Source organism: Sus scrofa, chromosome 7, assembly GCF_000003025.6.
Source record: "Sus scrofa isolate TJ Tabasco breed Duroc chromosome 7, Sscrofa11.1, whole genome shotgun sequence".
NCBI lineage: Eukaryota > Metazoa > Chordata > Mammalia > Artiodactyla > Suidae > Sus > Sus scrofa.
Window position 1 is genome coordinate 68,854,410 of NC_010449.5, and position 26,147 is coordinate 68,880,556.

Below are 26,147 nucleotides of genomic sequence, written 5' to 3' on the forward strand. Positions count from 1 at the left end.
CACATTTTAAAACTTTATAATTCCTTTTTTAAAATCAATGTCAGTAAGAACCGTGCATTGGCTATAACAATGAATAGAAAAAGAACAATTGTAATACCAACCATTTGACACAGCAATGCAGCAGAAAATAAATTAACCTACAGGTTTCTGATATATCTTGACTATAAAAATTAATCTAAAAATCACCCTTCTGGAACATCCTTAAAACCAGAAAATATTTTATAATATGAATATTTATACTTCATTTTAACATATGAATATCCTAAATTATTACTTATACCACCTATCCCTAAGTCTCTATTTACACATAGAAGAGGAAATGAAATACTGTTAATTGTAGCTAACCCAAGCACAATGGATCCCTAACAGCCCTCCCCACTCAAAAAGCATGTAAGTATTTAACAGCTTTAATGCTACTGCAGGAAAAATTAATTCAAAGTACAAATAACCAGAATATAGCTTTAATTAGGTTTTCTGGTTTGTACTGGTTTAAGGGCTTTTTAAACTTTAGAAAAACTAGGTAGGTTAAGAAATAAAATGTCCAATTTATCAACACATTTGGAATAAAAGCTATACAGTGAGGCTGAGGTTTATATTATATATTAAACCTCTTTTTTGATAACTGATGCTTTAATTACTTTTGATAATGTAACAGAATTCAACACGAGACAAAGAAATCTTTAATGTTTTAAAACCTTCAACTTAAAGTGTTACTTTAATTGCTGCGTCTGTTAATAAATGTAACAAAATTATAACAGGATTGTTTTAGCTTCCCTTTGGTATTAAGAGAAATATTACCAGTAATAAACCAATCCTGTCATTTGCCTTAAAAAAATACCAGTAATTTGGGAGTTCTCTGGTGGCTCAAGGGGTTAAGAATACAGTATTGCCACTGCTGTGGCATGAGTTTGATCACTGGCTTGCAGAACTTCCACATACTAGGATGTGGCAAAAAAAAAAAAAAAAAATCAGTAATTTGTGGATGTTTCTTGAGGATTAGAATATGATGGCTGATACCTGCACCTTATACAGCAAGAAAAATGTGTTTAAAACCAAGCAATTTACCTCTTATTTATTTTGGTGAAAAACCCATTTATAACATAACAGATTAGGGATATTAGACTTTTCCAATCTCTTCTTTTGCAAGAGTACAAATATGGAGAAATAAGTATGGCATTATGTATCTTCAAATTGTTATTACATAATTTCTTGTTACTTCTAGATGTTCTTTGACTTTTAGTAGCATTAGTAAGGTTAAAAAAGAAAGGAAACAAAGTGTTTATGGACCGCTACACAGGGACACAATAGTTAATTCTGCATGGTGAGATTACAATGGGTTTTTTCATTCCACTTCTTACATATTTCTACATTGTTTATATAACAACTAGATTTCAAAAGCAAAGATAACTATAATGCAATGGTGCCAGCTTACCTATCATACAACCATCTTGATAATAAATAACTGTCAAATAGCAAAGCCTACCAAATGGCAATCCAGAGATCATTCTATTCAAATACCTAAGTGATTGTGGATCAGACATAATGGGATAAAGAAACAACAACAAAATGCCATGATTTTAAAGCCAAGGCTTTAAAGACACTTACTTAGGAATTTTCAACTATATTCTAATCTACCTCACAAGTGTTTCAAAACTAAGGAAGGTCCATAGATTGTAGAATATTTGTGCAATTCTGCTTTTTATATAATACTTCCCATTAGGTATAATCAATTGCAGTGTGGATCTATTTTAATATAACTCAGTAATCTAAAAACATGTTTAACAACTAATTTAGTGCCATCCCAGAAAAGGATACATATAACATATACCCCAAAATATATGCCTTTGATTAACATAACAAGATTTATCATTTAGCTTTCCTTATTTAATGCTTTAAAATAAAATAAGTAGCAATTTGAAAATTGCATAAAATTAGAAAAGTCATTGTGGCATCCTATAGCCACAAGTTATCATCCTAATTTACAAAAACAGTGAGTCAGGTTTTTTTCTTATATATACCACGCTACTTGGAGAAAATCTGTACAGCCATTTTAAAAGTATTTATATTGAGGATTATGAAGCATGTATACTAAGAAAATAGAAAAATATTAACTTTGACTGGTACATCTTAACAAAAAATTTTTTTAGTTTAAGCGGCCAAAACATTCCTTTATATTCGTATGGTAATTTTTATTGGGCCAAGCTGGTTTAAAAGTGATGATGGACAGATCACTGAAACAAAGTGTCAATAGCAGCTTTTAAAGAAGCATCTTTGTTCAAAACATTTAATGTCCACTGAAGTGAGAATTTTCTTCCTTTTCTAATCTTAGAGTGTTTTTTATGGCAAAGTCCATATTTTCTTGAAATTCTTTGTATGTACTGGTGATTGGAAGAGCTAAACAGTTATTACACTTGTTTCCGACAGGAAAATCCATATGAAGGCACTCAATTGAAGGAGTAGGTTTAAATCCAGCAGGTGGAATGGAATTGCAACCAGTTGCAAAAATAAGAATATCTTCCATTGTTACTGTAGACTTACCATCTGAAAAGAACACCAAAAAAAAAAAAAAAAAAGAGAGAGAAAAAGAAAACAAAAATCCATGTTATATATTGCTACCATCACAGACATTTCCCCAACTAAACTAGAAATGTTAAAATGGCAGACTCCCACATTATGCATCTCCACAGAGTAGATGCATAAGAGACAAAATCACCAAGTACAATGACATAACAGGAAAACAGACTATTGAATACATGTAAATTTGAATTTCCAAGTAGGACTCATAGACATAATTTGGTTGACCCACTCATCGTATATCTGAATGCCTTCCTTAATATAAAATTATCATATAGTCCAGAGGTTCAGGGAGTTTTAAAACTCTATCTTTAGGGGATATGATACTACAATTTAAAGCCATTTCTAGATCATTACTATTTGATCAACTATTTCAACAAATGCAGAGAGGAAAAACTAAGTTGTATGAAACATCCAAACAACCTAGCTAAAATATTTTCAACTGAAAGTTAAAATTTTTGACTCCCTATTACAAGGAATGAATTTACATTGCTAACATTCAATGATTAATATTATCGTTCTCTGACCAATGGATGAGAAATTCAATTAACTTAAAATTTAAAAAGATGAAATAGATGACTAGCTTTGAGACTATGCTGTGGGAATCACCCATACTTAGTCTTCTAGGAGGAATGCTTTTCATCTCAAATTATCTAGAAGAAAACACGTGAAAAACAGTACTTTAACTTTTTTTCATCCTCACCACTTTCAAGTCAGTCATATAAACTTGTTTTGAAGAAAGTTTTATAAATAAGTACAAATAAGTAATAGATCAAAGTCTTACCATAAATACAAATCTCAAATAAGCTAATATCCCAAAACAAAATTTCTAACCCAGTTAAATAAAAATAAAAAATCCACATACCCTCAATAGCCTGTAAGTAACTGTTCCAAAACCCCAAAGCCTGTACATCAGATAATGTATGTACTGTAAATAGATCACTAAGAATTTTTGCAGAAAGACTCTCAGGTTTATGACAGAAGATGTTACAAAATGCTTCTGGATAAGTCTGAATTTTCTCCAAAACACCAAGAGTCTTCAGACCCTGTTTAAAACTTAAGAAAAATAATGAGTCAACATTCATACACATGTGTTTAGAATGAACATTTCCAGCAATTTACTACCACATAATTGGGTGTGAGGAAAAAGAAAAATATGGATACATTATACATATTTTCAAATCAGTAATAGAGAAATGTATTAATATTTTGCATGCCTACAATGCTTGGCTTTATAGAAGTTTCTGAATTAAGCTAATAATATTCTCTATTAAGAGGAATAAAGCAGACATCTACAATTTTACACTTCAAAACTAGTTAGTATAAAAATGAAGTTTTCAAGAGATTGCAAAGAAAAAGAATGATAAATTTTAGCCACATAAAAAATTTTAAATTTATGTATTGCTAAAAATAAATTAACAGACAAAACAAAGTGGGAAATATTTTTAATATACATGACAGAAAACTAAATTTCCTAACATACGAAAAACACAAATCACTTTTCTAAAACAATCCAACATGAAATACATAAAATATTAATGCACTGTTAACAAAATACTAGTAAGATAAGAATTTTTTTAAAATTCACATTTTCACTAATAAGCAGGGAATGGAATACCACTTTTGCTTACCAGACCAAGCCCTTAACTGCGGCTCTGGATTCCCTACACACCTCCTTTGGTACTCTGCTACACTGACTCATCTTCCTTCTATTACCTCTTCTTCAAGTACACAAAAATCTACTTCTCTTTCCCATTTTTGAATAAGGAAAAAAAATTCACTAAATCCCGTTTTCCTTTGAGACAACCTATGTGAAAGACCCTCCTACATTTGCTGTTTCCTTATTTTCCTATTCACTTTTCCTCCACTTCCTTCTACATCTCAGGAATAACTGCCCTAAGTTCATGAATGATGGCATATTTGAAATTTAAAGCCAATCAGGTATTTACTCTCTTCCTGGACAATACAAAGACCTCAAAACACCTGCAACTCTAGTAGCTTCCACTCTATCTTTGCTATGAAACATTCTTTTATCCCACCTTTTACCATAAATCCCCAAATCAAATTATGAATTTTTGCACAGTTTATTCTAATATTAACCGTTTTTTTAACCATTCCTCTCATCTACAAACTTCCCTGCTACAATCTTTTAGCTCTTGTATACAGTAGCTTTGCTACATTCTTTATAGAAGAATTCCTAAGGCTATTTTTAGTTAGACAATTATGTAGACTACTAATGATAATTTTAGTTCTTTCAACCCTTAGTAACATTAACTTATTCATTTAGTCTTGTTGCTTCGCTAGGACTTCCAGTATATTGTAGAAGGGAAGAGGGTGATTACATGTATCCCTCAGGCTTGTCATGGCCTTAAGATGAATGCCTAATCACACTTCACAACTAAGGATAATGTTTTGGACATTTAGAAGATAATCTTTATAAGGATGTTTCAAATTGTGAGCTTAAAATCATGTATAATATTTAAATGTTATCAACTGATTTTCTTGCATCTACATCTGTATGGTGACTGTTTTTTTTCCTTTAATTTATTAGTGGAGTGCACTAAAGCAAGATTTTTTTTTTTTTTTTTTTTTTTTTTTGTCTTTTTGTCTTTTGTTGTTGTTGTTGTTGTTGCTATTTCTTGGGCCGCTCCCGAGGCATATGGAGGTTCCCAGGCTAGGGGTTGAATCGGAGCTGTAGCCCCCGGCCTATACCAGAGGCACAGCAACGCAGGATCCGAGCCGCGTCTGCAACCTACACCACAGCTCACGGCAACACCGGATCGTTAACCCACTGAGCAAAGGCAGAGACCGAACCCGCAACCTCATGGTTCCTAGTCGGATTCGTTAACCACTGCACCATGACGGGAACTCCTTTTTTTCTTGCTTTTTTTTTAGGGCTGCGCCCGTGGCATGTGGAGGTTCTAGGCTAGGGGTCCAATAGGAGCTGTAGCTGCAGGCCTACGCCAGAGCCATAGCAATGACAGATCTGAGCCGTGTCTGCAACCTACACCACAGCTCAAGGCAACCCCTAACCCACAAGCCAGAGATTGAACCTGCAACCTCATGGTTCGTAGTCGGATTTGTTTCCACTTAGCCACGATGGGAACTCTTTTTTTAAATGTTTTTAAAGGTTTTTAAATGTTTTTAAAGGTTTTAAAGGTTTAAATGTTTTTTAAAGGTTTTTTTAAATGTTCTACTTGCCTTGTTTCCTTTTAAATACTCCTAAAAAATGGTAGTAAATTTTGAGGCCATGTTATTAGGCACAAACAGATTCAAAACTGTTTAATCTTCCTAGAGAATTTGTTCTTTTTAACACTATTAGGGTCATTTAAGGACAAAGCTTTTAAAAAAAATTATTAGAATTTTTTTTTTTTTTTGCTTTGAAGTCATTTATTTGCGATGCAATTTAATCCTGTCTTTTAATACAAGAATTTAAGCTATTTACATGTATTATAATTATCTATATGTTTAGATTATTTTTCTACCTTTGAACACGTTTTTCTTTGAACATTTTTTTCCTTGCTTCATTTTACTCCTCTTTTTCTGTTCACTGTATGATTAAATATATTTTCCTGATTTCTGTCCCCACTCCCATCAAACTGTTTTGGAAGTTAACATACCCTGTTCTTGTTATTTTAAAAATTTCCCTTAAAAGATACATACTTGGTTTAACACTCTAAAAGCTAATTAATGCTTTCCCACTACTACCTCAAGAATACAAGCCCCTTAAAACAATGAATGCAGTGATGTCCCTTCTTTTCTTATAGATTGACTAATCGCTAGTATTTTAACTATTTTTTACCAAAACTTGGTTTTTAAAGGTCAGTACTTGTTTTTATTTATTCAGATTTTTTTCACTTCTTTGCTGACTGGTGCTGCTTGTGTCTTATTTTTTCCTCTGGGTTCAATTTCTTTCTTCCTTATTTTATTAATCTCTTTAGAAAAGAAGTAAATCTGTCTCAAAATGTTTTTACTTCCCCCCTCAAAGTTATTATCTTGGCTATTTTCAATGTTGTTGTGACTGAAAAAGGTTTTCAGTATAATTGATGATATATATATTTTTAAATAATGCCTTTTTGCTCAGAATGCAGTTTCATCACAAAGTACACTAAACTTTAGCACGTTAAGCCCTGTGAACCTGAGAATTTCTCAGGCAGCATTTTCTATAATATTGTCCTGCCTCCATCCTTTCAAAGCTAAATACATGTGTGGGTTCTCTTACTCTGAAGTTCAGGACAACTTGTTTTCAAACCCTTTCTTTCTTTTATGAGAAAAATCCTCTTATTTCTCCTCTAGATCTTTAGTTTTCTTTCTTCCTTTTCTCTTTAAATGGCCATAATCAGAGCACATGGAAGTTCCAGACTAGGGACTGAGTCTAAGCTGCAGCTGTGTTAACGCCAGATCCTTTAACCCACTGTGCCTCTGCAGAGACCCATAGCCACTGCAGTTGGATTCTTAACCCAGTGCACCAGAGCAGGAACTCTTAGATCATTGGTTTTCACTTCAATTGCCTCGCATTTAACAAGCATCAAGTGTTCATTTCCATGATCATTTTTGTTTCTTTCCTTTTCCTTATTTTCCTGTGGGTTACTTGAATACTTTTTCTTCTTTGGACTCCATATTTATCTGTAGTGTTTCAAGTGTGTCTCTTTGTATAGATTTTTTTTTTCAAGTCAATAGAACTTTATCTTTAAAAATCACAAATAAATCTGAAGAATCATCTGGCATCTTGCTGTTTCTGTAGCCATACAACTCATATCTTCTTACTCATCAGCCTGCTTAACTGCTTCCTTTTCCAGAAACAGAGATAATGCCCAAAACTTTTCTGATATCCTTGTTCTTAACTGTTGTAGCTTACTGAAATCAAAGCAGCTGAATTTGATAATGCTGTTTCCTTCAAGAATCAATTCATCTTTCTGAGCTTCAGACACTAAGCAAGCAATGTTTGGCCTCATCTGCATCCTGCAAATGCATTTTTCACACCTCCCCCCCCCCCAACTTCTATTTCAATAAGAGACCCAGTCTCCTGAATAATGGCACTGATGGTGAAGTGAACATACACAGACCTCATCTTGTAATGGAAACCCAGTGTAATACCCTTGATCATGTTCTGTACATAACTACAGATAGTGCAATCAGCATCCAGTTTCTATTTGCCCACTACTTGTCAACGCTGAGCCTCTTCTTTTTATTTCCAAGAAAGCCAATTTCTACGTTGATGTGGTTGAAGTCCCTCTTCAGAGTGCCTCTGGGGGCCTTTCACAATAACTGTACATCCTCTTAGAGTGCTGTCAACTTTTTTTGGAATGTCATTCTGACAGTAAGGTGGCAAAGAGCCAAGATTTTATCAGTTCAAGAATAGAAACATTACTTCCGTTTAGGTCCCATTGCCTTTTGCTGTTTATAATTTCCTAAATATTTCTTTTATATACACTGTGAACCACATTAGAGAATATTAAATTTTCGCCTCAACCATCAAATAAATTTAGCAAACCCAAGAGGAGAAGGAAACGTGCTTTTTATTCTTTTCATTATTCTATCTTCCTTCCTGATTTTCCAAGATTCCATCTTTAATAATTTGCTGCTTCAAAAAATTCCCACAATCACTCTTAGGACAGGTCTGATGAGGACAAAAACTCTTAGCTTTCCTTCAAATAAGAATATCTAGACTTCTTCTGCTATGTCCTTGCTGAGATTCCTAGCTGGTCTGTTTTCACCCCACTACCTTTCAAATTTTGAAACTAAGATAGTTTCAAAATTTTTCTTAAGTTTGTTTTATATACAATCCAAAGTATTTAACTATACTTATCAGGAAAAACAGAGGGAGGAGTGTTGTTAGCACATTATCCAGAAGTGGATGTCTATGATCATTTTTCTTTTTTTTGTCTTTTTTTTTGCTATTTCTTAAGCCGCTCCCGCGGCATATGGAGATTCCCAGGCTAGGGGTCTAATTGGAGCCGTAGCCACCGGCCTACGCCAGAGCCACAGCAACGCGGGATCCGAGCCGCGTCTGCAACCTACACCACAGCTCACGGCAACGCCGGGTCCTTAACCCACTGAGCAAGGGCAGGGACCGAACCCGCAATCTCATGGTTCCTAGTCGGAGTCGTTAACCACTGCGCCACGACGGGAACTCCTATGATCATTTTTCAACTTAGAAGCACTATTTGATGCATTTCACATTTTACGTTTTGTGTGTTTTTTTTGATTGTTTTGTTTTCAATTTTTTTTTCTTTTTTAAATCACTATAAGAGCACTTCTTTGCCTCATTCAGTTTGTCCTATTATTTAAATCCTTGATTTGCTATTCCCAGTACTTGCTGTTTTGAATGGTTGTGTTGTTTTGTCTTTTACTGGGAACTCCTCTTCTGTACTAATGTTTCTTTAGCATTCGTATTAAGCTCTGGCCATAGACATTTCCCTAAATATTATGTATTTGCTTTTTTACCTCGCACTAAGTACTATATCCTATGACCAATACTTTGTTAATGTCTTTGCTTTAGATTAGGGTCCATTCAGGATGCCAAACCCACATTTGGGGCAAACTGAGGGTTCTGATTTCATATGACATCTAGGGTACTATGGCTTTCCATTTCCATGTTATTTCTGATATATATAGAACTCTTATGAGCTCAGAGTTGTTAAATATTGTTCTTTGCTCTCTGATTTATCTTTCACATAAAAGGAGGTATCAGTGCTCAGCTTTTCTCTTGCTCTCTTCATCTTCTTCTGTCTAACTCCTATTTAAAATTCATGTTTTATTTAAACACCACTTATATAGGGAAGCTTTTCCTGACATTTATACTACTCCTACCTATTAAAACAAAACAAAACTAAAAAATCAAAGTAAGTAAATACAAAAATTAACAAAGAGAATGAATTCGGATACAGCAATGAAAAAAAATACATCTGTAGATATATGAACTACTCGGGGAGTAGGAGAGAAGTACTATGTACATCTATGTCATTAAGAAATACATTTCAAATAAGTTTTAAAATAACTATCAGGGAGTTCCTATTGTGGTGCAGCGATAACAAATCCAACTAGGAACCATGAGGTTGTGGGTTTGATTCCTGGCCTCGCTCAGTGGGTTATAGATCTGGCGTTGCTGTGAGCTGTGGTGTAGGTTGCAGATGCGGCTCAGATCTGGTGTTGCTGTGACTGTGGTGTCGGCCAGCAGCTGTAGCTCCAATTCGAACCCTAGCCTGGGAACCTCCATGTGCCACAGATGCAGCCCTAAAAAGCAAAAATAATAATAATAATAATACAAAAAATAAAATAACTAAAAACTTATACATTTGGATTATTTTGTCTATTAATCATAATTATGAATGGTAATTCTAACTGTAAGAAAAGGTTGCTATCTGAGAGTCTTATAGTCAGAAGACATTTGGATACATTTTAAAGAGCTATGTAACAGTGTTATTTTAAATTGCAATATTCAGGGAACTATATCCTCCTAGTCACTTGCGATGGAACATAATGCGAGAAAAAGAATGTACACACACACACATATATATATACACGTATGTGTGTGTGTATATATATGACTGGGTCACTTTGCTGTACAGCAGAAATTGACAATGTTGTAAATCAAGTATAACAGAAAAAATAAAAATCTTACCGAAAAATTACAGTATTAAAAATACACTGGAAATTATATCCTTTATAATTGCTTAAGCTTATGATGTCATATTATATTTTAATTTGGAAGAGTGCTGAAGTTCTGTAGAGCGCTTTAAAAAAGAATGAAGACTATGTCTACTTACTATTATGGAGTGATCTCCAGAATATATAACATCATCAAGTAAAAAATGAGTAGAAAAAAGGGTGGATGGTATATTACTATTTATCTAATAAAAGAAATAAATACATACACATACTATTATATATATATATTTATCTGCAGCAGCTCAGGTTGCTGGAGAGGTGCAGGTTCAATCCCCAGACCAGCAGAGCAGGTTAAATAATCTGGTGTTGCTACAGCTGTGGTGTAGGTCATAACTGCAGCTCAGATTCAATTCCTGGCCCAGGAACTTCCACATGCCACAGGTGTGGTCATAAAAAGAATAAGTAATGGAAAAATAAACTATAAGCCATTAAAATGGTTACTTCATAAAGGGATAGAAGGTAGATGTGATAAGGATGAAAGCTATACTTATCTGAATACAATTTGTATAATAACACAGTGATCTGATTACACAGTTTGAGAACAAAGAGAAACAGAAACATAACTTTGTTTTTCAATAAAATTGTCATTGATGATAATGTTAGTACTGCTATTCTGTGACTACTATTTAAGAAATGTGGAATAAATCCAGGAATTATTTCATACTCTAATTCACCATTGTCTCTGAGAACCCGGATTTTCTAAAAAATTTTCTAAAAAATTTAAAAAAAAGTCTTTTAAAAAAAATTGAGATGATTACTTTTCCTACCTAAATAACACACTTTTAAGTAATTCTGTAGAGTATCGCCTGAATAGTATTTATGTTTAAGAGGTTAGTTTTAAAGCATTACTTTAAAACAGCATTTCAATGTTATCAAATATATCTCACATTATAAGATAACCACTTAAATGTGTAATTTGAGAGAACCTTTCACATTTAAACAACTTACCTTTCAAAAGGTGCTTGGACTCTCTTAATTACATGATAAACAAGTATGTCCTTTGCCAACATATATTTATCACTTATTGATGTTATAAGTCTTAGACAACCAATAAGTTCTAGGTAGTTATAACAATCATTTATTAAAGAATTTAAGTCAGCTACACTTGTTGCAGTATTTATCTGTAATGAAGAAGAAAACACACTGGGTTTACTCATTTACTTGTGAAAGATATTTACATTTTAAAGAGACCTTTCACTTTCTACTCAACTCCTGAATACACCAGGGTAAAGTAAAAGTATACTAAGAACTATTTTCCTAAAATAAATGCCTGACAATCCAGTTTAATAAAAATTACAATCAAAAGGACAGCTGAAACCTTAAAAAATGGATAGATTCAAACAGAGGATTTGAGGGAACAGCATAAACAAAGAAATATTTGACCATATATGTGCCAGACATTTTTATGTAGGTTAGCTCCTGAACAAAGTTACAGAAGATACAAATAGGAGGCAGACAATAGTCCATGTGAATGGAAAATCTATTTCTTATTTCGAAAAATCTCTTCCCCTAGGTATTTACATGATTCCATAATATCACATCACTACTGTGATCTTAGAAGCTTTTCTTGACTCCAAGCTCAAATAGTTGACCATAAGTTGTCTCATCTTCCCTAACCCACCACTCCAAGTTTTATCTGGGCACAAAGCCAAAGATTCCTCACAGCTAGATGTGGCCTTATGTGATTAAGAGCTGTCCAATGGGATACAAGTAAAAAATGTGTTAAATTTTCTTGCACTCTACTTCCACTTTCTTCCTTGAGAGCAAACTTCAGCTACGAAGACAATATCCTAAATGACTTTACAAGGAGAGGAAGGAATTCAATTCCCTAGATGACTTTGTCTATCACAATTGTACCTCTGAAACAGGAGCCATTTCTGTAAAGGCCAGATAGCATTTTACGCTTTGTGGGCCATATCACAACTTATTGCAACTACTCAACTCCACCAGTGTACCATAAAAGCAGTCATAGACACCTAACAAATGGGTGTGGTCATATTCCAATAAAACTTTAAAAAGGCAAGACTTGGCATATGGCTATAATTAGCCAAATCCTAACTAAAATTTAGATTTCAGAGAAAAATAACTATCTGCCTTTTTTGAGCCATTGTTTTTGGGGTTCCTTTCTTACAGAAGCTTAGCCTACGCTCTAACTTATTATGGCCAAGCATTATCTTGGAAGAGATATCCTGCTTCATATTCTGCACTACTATTTTTATAATACATTTTACTATATAACAGTATATTACACATTGTTCATCTTGTCTTTCCACTAATATGTAAATTTTCAAGGAGGCAGGGCTTTGTTTGGTTCATTACTCTATTTCAGCGATAGAACAAAAGGGGGTAGAAAGTATATTTGGACTAAATTAATGAGGAAATACTGGCTAGGAGTATAGAAACTCCTCTATAGATAAAGCCATGAAGAGGGAGTTCCCATTGTGGTTCAGCAGTAACGAACCTTACTAGTACCCATGAAGATGTGGGTTTGATCCCTGGACCCTCTCAGTGGGTTAAGGATCCACTGTTGCTGTGAGCTGTGGTGTAGGTCATAGACGCGTCTAGGATCCCACATTGCTGTAGCTGTGTAGCACAGGCTGGCAGCTCTAGCTCTGATAAGACCCCCAACCTAGAAACTTCCATACGCCATACCTGCAGCCTTAAAAAGCCATGAGGTGTGTTGGAAGTCTTACACAATGAGAATCCATTAGGATTCCTGAGGAAGAAAGCAATGTGGTCAAATCTGTACTCATGAAAGAATCATCCTGAATTAAGATTAAAATAATGTCTTAATAGTTTAAATTTAGAAATAATCTTAGTTTGGTATAGTAGCATACTATAAATAAGCAGGCCAGGCCACTCTCAGAGACAATGACTTGACATAAATTAATGAATGAAGTATAGAAGAGTAAAATGACCTTGTCTCTAACATAACTTGGAAATATGTCTCTTGAAAAGAAAAGGAAAATCAGGCGGGGGGGGGGGCAAAAATAGTTCTGTCAAATGTGTTGGGCTCAATTCTGTAGGAAGACCCAGATCTTATCTGGATATAAAACTCTATAGAGGCTCAAAAATATAGGTCTGTAAATCATCAGAAAGATTAAGGATCAGAAGATGCCTTCCAAATGGTATAGAGGAGGGAGTTCCCATTGTGGTTCAGCGGTAATGAACCTGACTAGCATCCATGAGGATCTGGGTTGGATCCCTCACCTTGCTCAGTGGGTTAAGGATCCAGCCTTGCCATGAGCTGTGGTGTAGGTTGCAGATGTGGCTCGGATCTTGTGTTGCTGTGGCTGTGGTGTAGGCCAGCAGCTGCAGCTCCAATTTGACCATAGCCTGTCTGGGAACTTCCATATGCCACATGTGTAGCCCTAAAAAAAACAGAAACAACCCCCCCCAAAGCCAAGACAAACAAAAAAATCAAATAGTATACAGAAGGACTGTTAAGACAACAGTGAAAAATACCTAAGTTTCAGGGACAGAAAGAAGTATTAAAAAAGACAGTAGCAGAGTTCCTGTCATGGCTCAGGAGAAACAAATTCGACTAGCATCCATGAGGATGTGGGTTCGATCCCTGACCCTGTTCAGTGGCTTAAGGATCAGGCGTTGCCATGAGCTGTGGTGTGGATCACAGACTCAGATCAGATCCCGCACTGCGGCGGCTGTAGTTCTGACTGGACCCCTAGCCTGGGCACTTTCATATGCCATGGGTGTGGCCCTAAAAAGCAAAAATAAATAAATAAAACAGAAGTAGTCAAAAGTAGAAGGGGACAGAATACTAAAGAAAACAGTAGGGGGGAATTCAAATACAGTAGTTACTGCAGAAGTCAGGGGAGGTGAGGAATTAGGAAAGAAAGGCCTTTCTTTGCACGTGGAGATTTAGATCCATGGGTATCAGTCATGAAGTAGCTAACTCAGAAGAGTGGTAACGCGAACAGGAGTCTGACCATAGGTTAAAAAATTAGTAGGAAAGAGGAAGTGGAGACAACAAAGTTGAAATACATTTTGGTAAAGAGGTAAAAAGAAAAAATAAATTGAAGAGCTAAAGGGTTAATTGAAAATATCATTTTAGGAGTTCTCTTGTGGTACACAGGGTTAAGAATCTAGCATTGTCACTTCAGTGGCTCAGGCTGCCACTGTGGCTTGGGTTCAATCCACAGCCCAGGAACTTCCACATGCCAAGGACACGGCTAAAAACAAACAAACAATGAAATATCATTTTAGAATGAGGAGTATTGGACAAAATAAATAGAATTATTAAAACAACACACTTCCATGTTTCTTTGTGGTTTTGGTTTTTGTCTATTTCTGGATTTTTTTTTTTTTTTTTTTTTGGCTGCACCTGCCTCACACAGAAATTTCCGCATCAGGGATCAAACCTGAGCCACAGCAGTTAACAATGCCAGATCTTTACCCCACTGAGCCACCAGGGAACTCCCCTTACTTTGCATTTTAGAAACTAGGGCTTAACAGAATTAACCAACATTTCCAAGGTCATATAGCTTATACCACTTACTGCAAACTAAAATGTAGCTTCTGAGCATTTATTTTTAACCATTAAACTATAATGCCTATTAACTGAGAAAATGGATAGAGTGGGCTTGAGTAGGTAGGAGGTTAAGGGAAGAAAATTTAGATGGATTTCATTATCTTAGTTTCTAAATCAGTAACATGATAAATCAGGGCAATGATACTTATAGGGTATTATGACAAATAAATTGAGTTAATACATGTAAAATGTATTTGTACATCTAACAGTCTTAATAAATGATAACTATTTTTAGTAAGGAACACTAGTCTCCCCAGTTGTTTCCATAAAGAGGAGATTCTGTCTAATCTTGCTCTCCACCTATCACTCATATCTCCCAGGAAGAGGAAGGATAAATTCTCTATTGGTAACCTCCTTCTCGATAGATTTATCTGCCTACAGGAAAGTGTACTTTCATCTTCTCTCTCATATGCAACAAGGAACTTGCCTTATATCGATTCTGGCAAGGCGAATACATCCGTTTCAGTCTGAGGAGTGTTAGCAAGCCATTTCGACCACAGATCTAAATCACATTATCCAACTGGTTTTACTAACATTAAACCTGGCACTTTGATCTCTAGCTGTCTGGCCTTTACATCTATTTTTGTTTTATTTTATTTTATATTTCTAAAAATAGAACAAGAACCTTTTACTCCTAGTAAGCACTTCCTGGGGCTTTGAGTTAAGTCATACATAATTTGAAAAATATCAGGAGTATTCTTAATCTCACTGACCATCTTTAACACCATCTCTACAGGGACCTTGATGCCAGGGGTTGCAGGTACACCATTCACAAAATCACTAGGAATAAAGGGTCAAATAACCTCAGATCTCTGGCACTAAGGCTGCATCTGAAATGGGTCCCAATTAAAATGTAACAGTATCAAAATCCACCAGCACCTGGTTGATTTTTCCAGCATACCCAAACTCTGAGAATGTTATAGGCCTCAAAATCAGCCTGGTGTAAAGTACTGAGCACTCCTGCTATCAAGAAAGTGGGAGTGACACCTGTAGTAAGTTTAAGTGGTTGTTAACCTGCTGATAAACAAAAACATTGACACCCCTTAACTACTTCACAAGAGTATTATTCTATTGCATATCAATCATTTATATTTAAATATACCTAGAAAGTAGGTATATTTACATCTGAACAAACAGGTATATTTCTTACCCTGATTATAATCTGTGCCACATCAAAGTCTGAAACATCATCTAAAATTGGCTGAGTATTTTCTGGTCCATAAACAAGACAGTTAAACAAGGTTTTAGAAAAGAAACCAGGGGAAGGACCACCATGAACCAAAGAAATGGCAAGCATTTTGCCAGCTTCATAGTAAAGATTCTCTTTCAGAGCTGTAAATACAGATAAAAACATATCAAATATACTTTTATTATTATATGATAACCATCATATATATGAATACATATATAACAGTTATAAAAATCTAAGCATTAGATAAATATTAAAATAACCTAATTAATAGAAACTATAATGTATGAAATACAGATTTCAACTGAAATGTACAATTTGACAAAATTTTTTTCTGAATACAAAGTAACAACCTACTACAGAAAAAAATGTAACTACAGAAAATCTTTTTATAAAATGACCTATAATCCAAGAGTTCCTATTGTGGGTCAGCAGAAATGAATCTGACTGGTATCCATGAGGATGCCGGTCAGATTCCTGGCCTCGCTCAGGGGTCTAAGGATCTGGTGTTGTCATAAGCTATGGTGTAGGTCACAGATGCTGCTTGGATCTCATGTTGTGTAAGTTGGCAGCTGAAGCTCCGATTTGACCCCTAGCCTGGGAAACTCCACATGCTGTGGGTGCAGCCCTAAAAAGAAAAAAAAATAAAATGAAATAAACATAAAACGACCTATAATCCTACCATCATAATAACCAGTGTACACACTATGGTGTATTTGTGTCTCGTGTCTATATAAATATAAATATAGTTTGACTTTTTTTGTCCCACTTACTGTATTACAAACTTTTAAAATATTATTTGAAATTATTCAAATCTACAGTTAATGAATGAATTAAGACTAATGTACCGATATGCTGAAATGTAAACCATGCCATTATTACTCTGGCTACCCTGGCTGTTAACATTTTCAACTATATGTGACACAATGTTACAATCAACATCTATTTATATGTTGTTATTTATATATACTTGATTATTAGGATAGATTCCTATATATGGTATTAGTAGTTTAAAGGATATGAACAATTTTAATGTTGTTGATACACAAAATGGCACAGATTTAGTCTCAACAGTATATGCTACCTTATCACATCATCACAGCTTTTAATTTTTTTTTCTTCTTGGCTGTGCCTGCATCATTTGGAAGTTCCTGGGCCAGGGATAGAACACCACAGCAGTGACCCAAGCCACAGCAGTGACAACACTGGGTCCCTAACCTGCTAAGCCACTGAGGAATTCCCAAATACTTTTTAATATGTCATGTAACATGTTTCAGTTACTTTGACAAGTCACAAAGATATATATTATTTTTTTTCTAAAAATTGTTCAAAGCAGTTTAATAAGTAACATTGCTAATACCTGAAATAGTATCTCCTCAATAACAATCTCATATGTTAACATATTAGTAGTCATATCTTACAGATGAAGAAACAGATCCAGAGAGGCTATGCAATTAATCTAAGGACATAAAGCTACTTTAGTAGATGTGTACAAACTGAATTCAGATTTTGTGACTTAAATTCATATACTATCCACTGCATCAAAACTGTCTTGAATTAACACACTGATTATCTGGAGGAGTTTTTTTTTTTTTTTTTTTTTTTTTAATGAGAGTATAAAATTGAATTGTGTTTACTGTAGATAGTACAAATGATCCTTTGCAGTTTTTCAATTATTTCAGTGATTCTTTAGGCAATGGTGGGGAAGTTCTAAAGAAAATATAGAAGGAAATCAGATGGAATGAAATGTCTTCCCACTTTCTCTCTAAAATTTCCTATTACAGCAGAAGTAGTATAAAAGCTGCTAAAAAAAGAATGCTAGAATTTAGAATTAACCAGTATTTTGAGATGTTTATTTTAATCATATTAATTCCCCACCATAAGTAAAGACATGAAAGTATCATATACGTAAATCTGTGGGAAAAAAAAAAATTCTTGAAAGCAAAACTACATTAAAAATCTGTTACATATGGACCAAAAAACTACATTATAAAAATCCTAGGTTGTGAAGAAACATGCCAACTGCAAATTCCAAATATATGAACATGAAGAGCTTAAAAAATTACCCATCTCATTTGGCCACTCTGTTCAAATGAATTAAAAATAAACGTACATTTTCAAGAAGTTATACTTAATTATGGAATCACATCGAGGAGGATACTGTTATGAAGAAATTAAGGACATTCATAAATAAAAAAAGGTTTCACTACAAAATTTAAATTTTAAAAATATCACTTCCCCTCTTTTTTGTGATTCTGTCATTATTTTATTAACCACAGGTATTAAGTATCAATTCTAACCTACTATCTCTTTCTTAATACATGGAACATTTAGTATGTACAATAATAAAAAAAATAATTACCTTGAGAATTTAGAGACAAGTTCTTTGACAAGGACCCTTCAAACAATGGTGAGTTCTCAAGTTGCTGCATTAAGAGACTTAGGAATTCTTGCTTTGATCCAGGCTGTTCTCTTCCAAAACGATCATTTTCATTAATATATACTACTTCAATTGTGTATGAAGGATTAAAGCTTTGATTTCTGAATCCGTCTAAGGCACTATTCCATATATTGGCTTTGTTGATAAATAATCTTTTAGGTTTTTTTTTAATTTGAAATCCTAGCTCTATTATTAGAGTCGAAATATCTCGTCTAAATTTGCTGCCTTGCCTATAAAACATGAATTTAAACACAGAGGTAAATACTCTGAAGTACTTTATGTGACCCAGAAGTTATACAGCCATTAAAAAAATAGGAAAAAAGATTAGAAGGAAGTTCTTCCTCAACTCCCACCCAAACATAGACAATGGCTGCCAATGGAACCCAAAACAGTTATTTGATAACCTTCATTCCAAATTCTTGAGTCCCTCTAACCCAATCTTCTATCAAATTCAAATCACCTAATGTCATAAATGATATATAAAAATGGTGATAGACGATTATTCAAAATTTGATCTGTTAGGTGGATTCAGGTATAAGGGTCAAAAGCTCAAACCTTCCTGGCCATACTTGCTTAACTGTATCTCATTGCACGTTCACCAGATCCTTTAAAAATAGAGCAAACGTAATCTCCACTTACTATATAAGAAAACTATAGTTGCATATTTTAAACAGAATTTAAATCTTTTAAAGAGTATTTTTTAGTCTATATTAGTAATTCTCAAAGTGTGGTCCCAGATATCAGCCACAGCACTAGCATCTAGAAACTTGTTAGAAATGCAAATTCTTGAGTCCCACAGCAGAAAACAGAATCAGAACCCCTGAGCATGAGGCTGAGCAATCAGTGTCTTAAGAAGACCTCCAGACATTTAAATGGACTAACTTAATTGTTCTGTGCCTCAGTTTCTCCATCTGTAACTGGAAATAACACACTCAAAATAATTTTGTTAGAGGCCATTTCCATGGATCATCTTCTTGTATGAAATTGAGGACTGCAGTTTGAAAAACACTCTTCCAAACTATTGTAAGATTAGCTAATACTATAAATCTATATAGCTACTAACTGTTGTAATTTTCTCAAAATAGACTTTTATATTTTTTAGTAATTCAAAATACACACCTCAGCAAATCTTTACGCTGTGCTCCAGGTGACTGTCTGGATAATTTCGGTGAGGACTCTTCCAACAAACAATCAGTTATTCCCACATTAGTGTTGGGTAATGCATGTTTTTTGGCTTTTTGGAAATCGCCTACAGATTTAAAACCCAATGTTAGCATAACAGAAATACAGGTAGAAACTTTTTAATAATATACATTTAAATAAAAGCATCTATTTAAAATTACAAAGTTATTACCTGAATTGTAGAGAATACCTCTACATTCCAAACACTCCCAATTTTGTTCCCATGACTGTAGCGAAGAACAGGCTAAATGTGTACCGCTAGAACCACAACACTGACAGCGCTTTATTTCCCATTTGCTGAGGACATAAAGAGAAGTAGGTATTTACATTTGATATTAAAACTTAGTTTAATCCCAACCATCAGCACTACCACAAGACAGCACTGTCTTACCTCACATATATATAACCAATCTTTTTACCAAAGTTAAATAATCTACTTTTCCCTAAAGTAGTATTTTCTCTATTTCATTATGTTTGTAACCTCCTCCTTTAAATATTCTGTCTTAAAATACCTAAACTAAATATCAACACGTATATGCACATATACCCAATTACTATAAGTATTACAAAGAATATGATTAAAAAGGAAAAATTTTTTTCTTTTATACTTGGAGATGACTATGCTCACAGAGAGACTGCCATGTCAGTATGTCTGCTGTGGAAGAAGCATTCAGTAAACACATTATCTTACCTAAAATACTATCTTTCCTGTTAATGGTGAGGAATTATTTCCTATAATAAGCTTGCTCAGACACCTCAGGTACTGTGCAGCTCAACAGGATCCAGACTTAATACCTGACCCACAATCATATTCTCTCTCATTTGCTCTCCTCAAATTCCCACTCCCAATGTTTCCCCACTGCATTGTGTGACATGTGCCCATCCACATTCACATTTTCTGTATGGGTGTGGGTTATAGTCTGCAGGTTCTGCTTTGGTTATGAGTACATGCTCTCTGTGTAGAAATGGATATACTCGCTGGGTGTTTGCATATGTGGGTGATAAGACAGATAGCTAAATAACTTCCCCTCTGGTAAGTAGGCAAACCTCCCTCTCTGTGGATATGGATATGTAGGTGTGTCCTCTCTGTGTCTCCCTCTCTTCCCCAGGTAGTTCTGCCAAACGATGATAAGGAAAAAGAAGAAAGATAACAGTTAACATTAGCGCTTATACACCAGGCCCAGTTCTCACTCATTATACATGAAGTTTAAACTTCACAACTTAATGAAGCTAGATAAATCACGACACCATGCTGCCTTTCAGCAAAATAGCCTTCCTATCACTAGAATGAGAGGAAGTGAGATTAAAAGAAATAATTCAGACAGCAGGTACCCCTGTCCCAGGAGAAAAGGTGAAGTAGCTGCCAGAAAGAAAATGCGGTTTAGTAGCAAATGATTAGGTGACTAGTCGTATAAAAAAAATATATTTATCAGTTAATCAAAATAGCCTAGAATGAATTTAGAAAATCCCAATATTAAAGAATGTATTGCTTCTTAGAATTCTAAAGTGCTTTACTATTTATAAAGCACACTTATATACATTATCTTCATCTATGCCTCAGCATAACTCTTGAGTAGGGTATTTTTAGGGTATTCGCAAATGAATAATCAGGGTCACCAGATCTGGTAACTTAGGCAAGAATACACATTACTTGACACGTTCAATGAGATCTCTGCCCTTAAAGAATCTTTAGTCTAATGGCAAAGACAAATTTAAATAATGTCAATTGTATTATAATAAGCATAATGAAGTGTAAACAACCCAGAATGGGGAATCAGGAATAATAAGAGCTTCTTAGGGGAAACTTTCCAAAACAGGCAAGCTGAGTCTTCAAAAAATAAGCAGTAGCTCACCTAGCCAAATCACTTTCCATAAGAAATCAGGCTCCCAATATTCTGCTATACACTTTAAGTTTTAAACTGTCATGTTAATTAAGACTACATAAGAGGGATAAAAATTTATCAAAAATTCCTATATAAATTTCAACAAAATTAGATGTTACTTTTCATTCTGCATCTTAAAAAAATGAAGATATTCTTGATTTCTAATATCCCACACAGTATAGCGTACCCAAAAATCACAAAATGATTAAGATTATTATAGCTAATGTCTACTTCTACTGATACTACAAAAAGGTAATCAATAAATAACAAATGCCGAACCCTTTTCATTGTGATCCAAAACAAACACTGATATATTAATTTGATTTCCTAACCTCTTAAAACACTGTCCTTCAATAGAAATATAATACAAACCATACATAAATTTAAACTTTGACATATAATCAATATAAAAAATTATTAACAAGACATCTTAAGGTCTTTTTCCTTACTGTTAGGGGTTGAATTATGTCAGCTCCAAAATTCATGTGTTGAAGGCCTAACACCCAGTACTTCACAATGTGACTGTACTTGGAGATAGGGCCTTTAAAGAGATAATTAAGATAAAATGAAGTCATATGAGTGGGCCCTAATCCAATATGACTGGTGCCCTAATAAGGAAAAGAGATTAAGACACAGATAGAGGGGCTGTCAAGCGAGGACACAGCTAGAAGGGAGTCATGTGCAAGCCAAGGAGTGGCTTCAATAGAAATTAAACCTACCGATACAATATTAGAGGCTAGAAGCCAAAGATAAAGGTAAGAAGACAAATTTCTGTTGTTTAAGCCACCCAGTTGTTGGTATTTTGTTATAGCAGTCCTAACAAACTAAAACACAAGATAAATCTTCAGTATATATTTTACACATACAACACCTCTCAATTGGGAATAGCCACATGTCAAGTGCTAGTAGCTGCCATATAGAACAGCAGAACTCTAGAAAACAGAGCCTCATGAAAATACACCACAAAAATAGGCCAACTGCAATAATTTCTCTGTAAACAGATGTAAATAAAAACTTAATAAACATACCTCAAGTTAAAACTTCAAATATCCTAAGAGCAAAATTACATTTCACTAACTAGAACATCTACTTTCTCAGCTAAAGGTTTAAAAAAAGACACTGTATACAACCGAACTTTCCCATATACCTATCAGGCACATTATAGTCTCTCCCTTCTTTGCAACGACATCTTCGGACATCACAATGCTCATAGTGCTGCAGAAGCTCTTGAAAAGCATTTTCCTCTAATTCCCAAGATGCATCTCTGTAAATGAAGCAAGATATAAAATACACTTTGTCCTAAAATGTCACATGATTGATAATGAATTTAAAAACCCTTCACAAAATCAGAAGAAGGATAATACTATTCTTTTTAGAAATAATCATTTATTTCAATATATAAATCCATCACTGTCATTTCATCTTACAGTTAATTATCTCACAGTGAGCTTCAAATGCTAAAAGAAAAATTAAGTAGAAATTTTTCAAAATTTACATTTTTCCAACATTTCACATTCAATTTTTAAAATTTAGTAATAATTCTGGAATTCTCACCTTTATGTATTAAGATTTTTTTTTTTTTTTTTTTTTTTTTTTTTGCTTTTGAGGGCTGTACCCACGACATATGGAGGGTCCTAGGCTAGGGGTTGAATCAGAACTACAGCTGCTGGCCTATGCCTCAGCCACAGCAATGTGGGATCTGAGCTGTGTTTGCAACCTACACCACAGCTCATGGCAACGCCGGATTCTTAACCCACTGAGCAAGGCCAGGGATCAAACCCACAACCTCATGGTTCCTAGTCAGATTCATTTCCGCTGAGCCATGATGGGAACTCTGTAAGTATTAAGAATATTCTTCAAATACAATTTAAACCACACCTTGATTCTCTTAATTTATACATACCATTTTGAAGCCTATTACACTTATGTATAATCAAGTAATATTATACACAAGTGAGGTGTACAATTAAGAGACTATATAAACAACTAATGAGATATTTTAAGTCACAGTACCTGGTCTTAAGAACTATGAATCTTGGGAAGAGGAGGAAAAGGTGGCAATGGCAGCTTTACATTTCCTTATTTGAAACAGCTGCTTGTCAGAATTCCCTGGAAGCTGAGTGGGTTAAGGATTTGGTGTTGTCACTGCTGCAGCAGCTCAGGATTACTGCTATGCTATGGGTATGATCCCTGGCCTGGAACTTCCACATACTGCAGACATGGCCAACAGAAATAAAAAGAATAGCTGCTCATCCATGAGTACTTACTTAGACATGATTAATTCCAGCATTATTAAATCCTACATTTAAAATGTCTTTTTGTCAATAGGCTAAATGTTACTCACTTTTCAGGAATATGAATTCCCATTCTCAACATCTCTTTCTGAAATATATCACTATTATTGCATATTGTGCACCTAAAGAAATACACTCCTGCATTTATTGCTTGAACCTATAGTGGGAAATAGAAAATCTATGGTTAATAATTTAATAGGTTATCCGGTTATGAATTATATAGCTAATAGAACATGCTATTTTTTACATATAATTATGAAAACATTTTTTATGTTAGTGGCTCTCAAAGCTTGATAAACTAAGTTATCCCACTGCTACACTTTGGACATATTTTTCCCAATGGGTAAAAAAATCAGGCTAATGAACTATTATTTATATCTATCGACCATATGTTTCTCAACCTTTTGAATCTAAGTCATTTCTGTCTGTCCCCAAATGTGTTATCCATTACTCTCTGTCAATAAACAGTAAAAATCTTGAGTTAGTTTGCCTAGGAAGGATGTTTAAATCAATATTACATATAAAGCACCCTTGGTTCTGTTTATAACTCAATGTTCAAGTTAGTTTTCTTCCTAAGAGGGGAGAAGCATAAAATCTATTCTCACTGCTTCAGCAAATACAAATACAGAAGCAGCAGGCAGAGGGTACCCAGGAGAGAAAAAGAATAGCCAATCTCTAATTTAAAAAACGTGTAGCACACAAACATACAATGACTATTTAATCCCTACTATATAGGTCCAAACACAATGCCAGTACCAAAAATTGAAACATTAAGTGACTTATATCCCATTTTAATGAATTCTTGGTGAGTAGGCATACAGTGTAAAAGTACTTTTTAAAAAGTAGATATATGGGAGGAGCGTCCAAGATGGTGGAGTAGTAGGACATAAGACTCACCTACTCTCAGAAATACATTGAAAATACAATCACATGTGGAACTATTGGCACAGAAAATTTGCAAAAAACTCACAAAAGATTATGCTAGAACAAGAAAAACATTACAAATAGGACAAAAGAAAGAAGAAACAACAAGAGAAAAAGAAGTAGAAGGAAAAGAGATGGGACCTGCTCTCCCAGGAGGGAACTGGAGAGAGGAGTAGCTCCTGCACCCTGGGAAGTTCCCCTGTCAGTGAAGAGATCAGTCAAAAACAGAGGAGGAACTCTAGACAAACCATGTGAAGCAGTTAAAAAGGAGACAGTCCTCCACAAATGGTCAGTGCTACTGGCAACAAGAAACCATAGGTGGGTGCCAGCAGGTGATGGGAACTAAAACTTTGGCCTTAAGAGATCAGACGTAAAGAGGGAGTTGGGGCTGATTATGTCGGAGGAAAAGACTGGGACTAGCTGTGTCTAAAGAACCTGGAAGGACTAGAGTATAGAGCAGTCACAATGGAGAGCATCTAAGCAGAAGCAACCCAGTCAGGCTTAGAAAGTAGACACCACTGTTTGCGGGTCTTAGAAGGAAGAAGCAGGATCCACCCCTACATCCTTGTTCCTGTGCCGTCTTTCTCAAGCTGCAGGACACTGTCTTCTTCAGCTTGGGGAACTACTTGGGGGCAGTGGCTGTCTAGCAGTGGCTGGGCAGCAGCCCTGCCCGTAGGGCTACAGGCGGAGTAACCACCTGGGGGAATAATACAAGTTCCTGCCAGTGGCCCCCACGATAGTGGAGCCCAACCTGCTCCAGAAGAACTGCCAGCAGCAGCACCTATCCCCTGAGAGATCAGGGCAAACACAGGTGCCTTGGCTCTGCCTAGAGAATCTGCAGAGGCTCATGCCAGTGGCACCCAATCGGCACCAGAAGAGCTGCTGGCAGCAGCGCCCATTCACTGTGAGAGTACTAATCTGTTTGAACAGGGAAAACACAGGCATCTTGGCTCTGCCCAGAGAATCTGCAGAGGCTCACACCAACGGCACCCAGCCAGGACCAGAAGAGCTGCCAGTGGCAGCGCCCATTCCTGTAGGAAGGCCACCAGTGCTCCCTCCCTGATAGGAGCTGTGGGTTGGCCAACTGGAGAAAAGCACAAGATGCAGGGCCCCTGCCAGTGGCCCTGCAAAGGCCCAAGTCAGTGGCACTTGTTCCAAACCAAGGGAGCTGAAGGAGTCCCATTAACCCACATTCTGATCTGCAGCAGCTACAGAGAGTATTCCTACCAGCAGGAAGGCAAGGGAAGGGACCACCAGAAACACATCCTGAAGCTACAGAGAGAGCCTTTTAGCAACAATTAGGGTGAAGCTCCCCTGCCCCTGGATCTTTAGAGAGAGAGATCCCTAGAGTGGCCAAGCAAGGAGAGTGCTGGCAGAAGAGCGGCACCTGCTCCTATACCTACAGGGAACAGTCCCTAGAGTCTTCCCAGGAAAGGGAGGG

At 35.4% G+C, this 26,147-nt stretch overlaps 1 protein-coding gene and 1 pseudogene across 2 annotated transcripts in view; both read right to left on the reverse strand.

Annotated features, from left to right (window-relative positions):
• The window catches only part of G2E3 (G2/M-phase specific E3 ubiquitin protein ligase), a 62,661-nt gene continuing 36,514 nt past the window's right edge, over positions 1-26,147 (reverse strand). The window contains exons 7-15 of one of the 2 annotated variants that reach the window (XM_001927793.6): positions 23,833-23,939; positions 22,636-22,752; positions 19,778-19,902; positions 19,543-19,672; positions 18,346-18,653; positions 15,945-16,126; positions 11,194-11,366; positions 3,440-3,630; positions 1-2,541 (exon numbers count right to left, since the gene is read on the reverse strand). In XM_001927793.6, coding sequence (XP_001927828.4) covers positions 2,285-2,541; positions 3,440-3,630; positions 11,194-11,366; positions 15,945-16,126; positions 18,346-18,653; positions 19,543-19,672; positions 19,778-19,902; positions 22,636-22,752; positions 23,833-23,939 — 1,590 coding nt within the window. In that variant the 3' untranslated portion in view covers positions 1-2,284. The remainder of the gene's footprint in view (positions 2,542-3,439; positions 3,631-11,193; positions 11,367-15,944; positions 16,127-18,345; positions 18,654-19,542; positions 19,673-19,777; positions 19,903-22,635; positions 22,753-23,832; positions 23,940-26,147) is intronic. The other variant, XM_013989056.2, reaches the window with a different exon arrangement.
• On the reverse strand, positions 5,648-9,296 carry LOC106507716 (annotated as a pseudogene).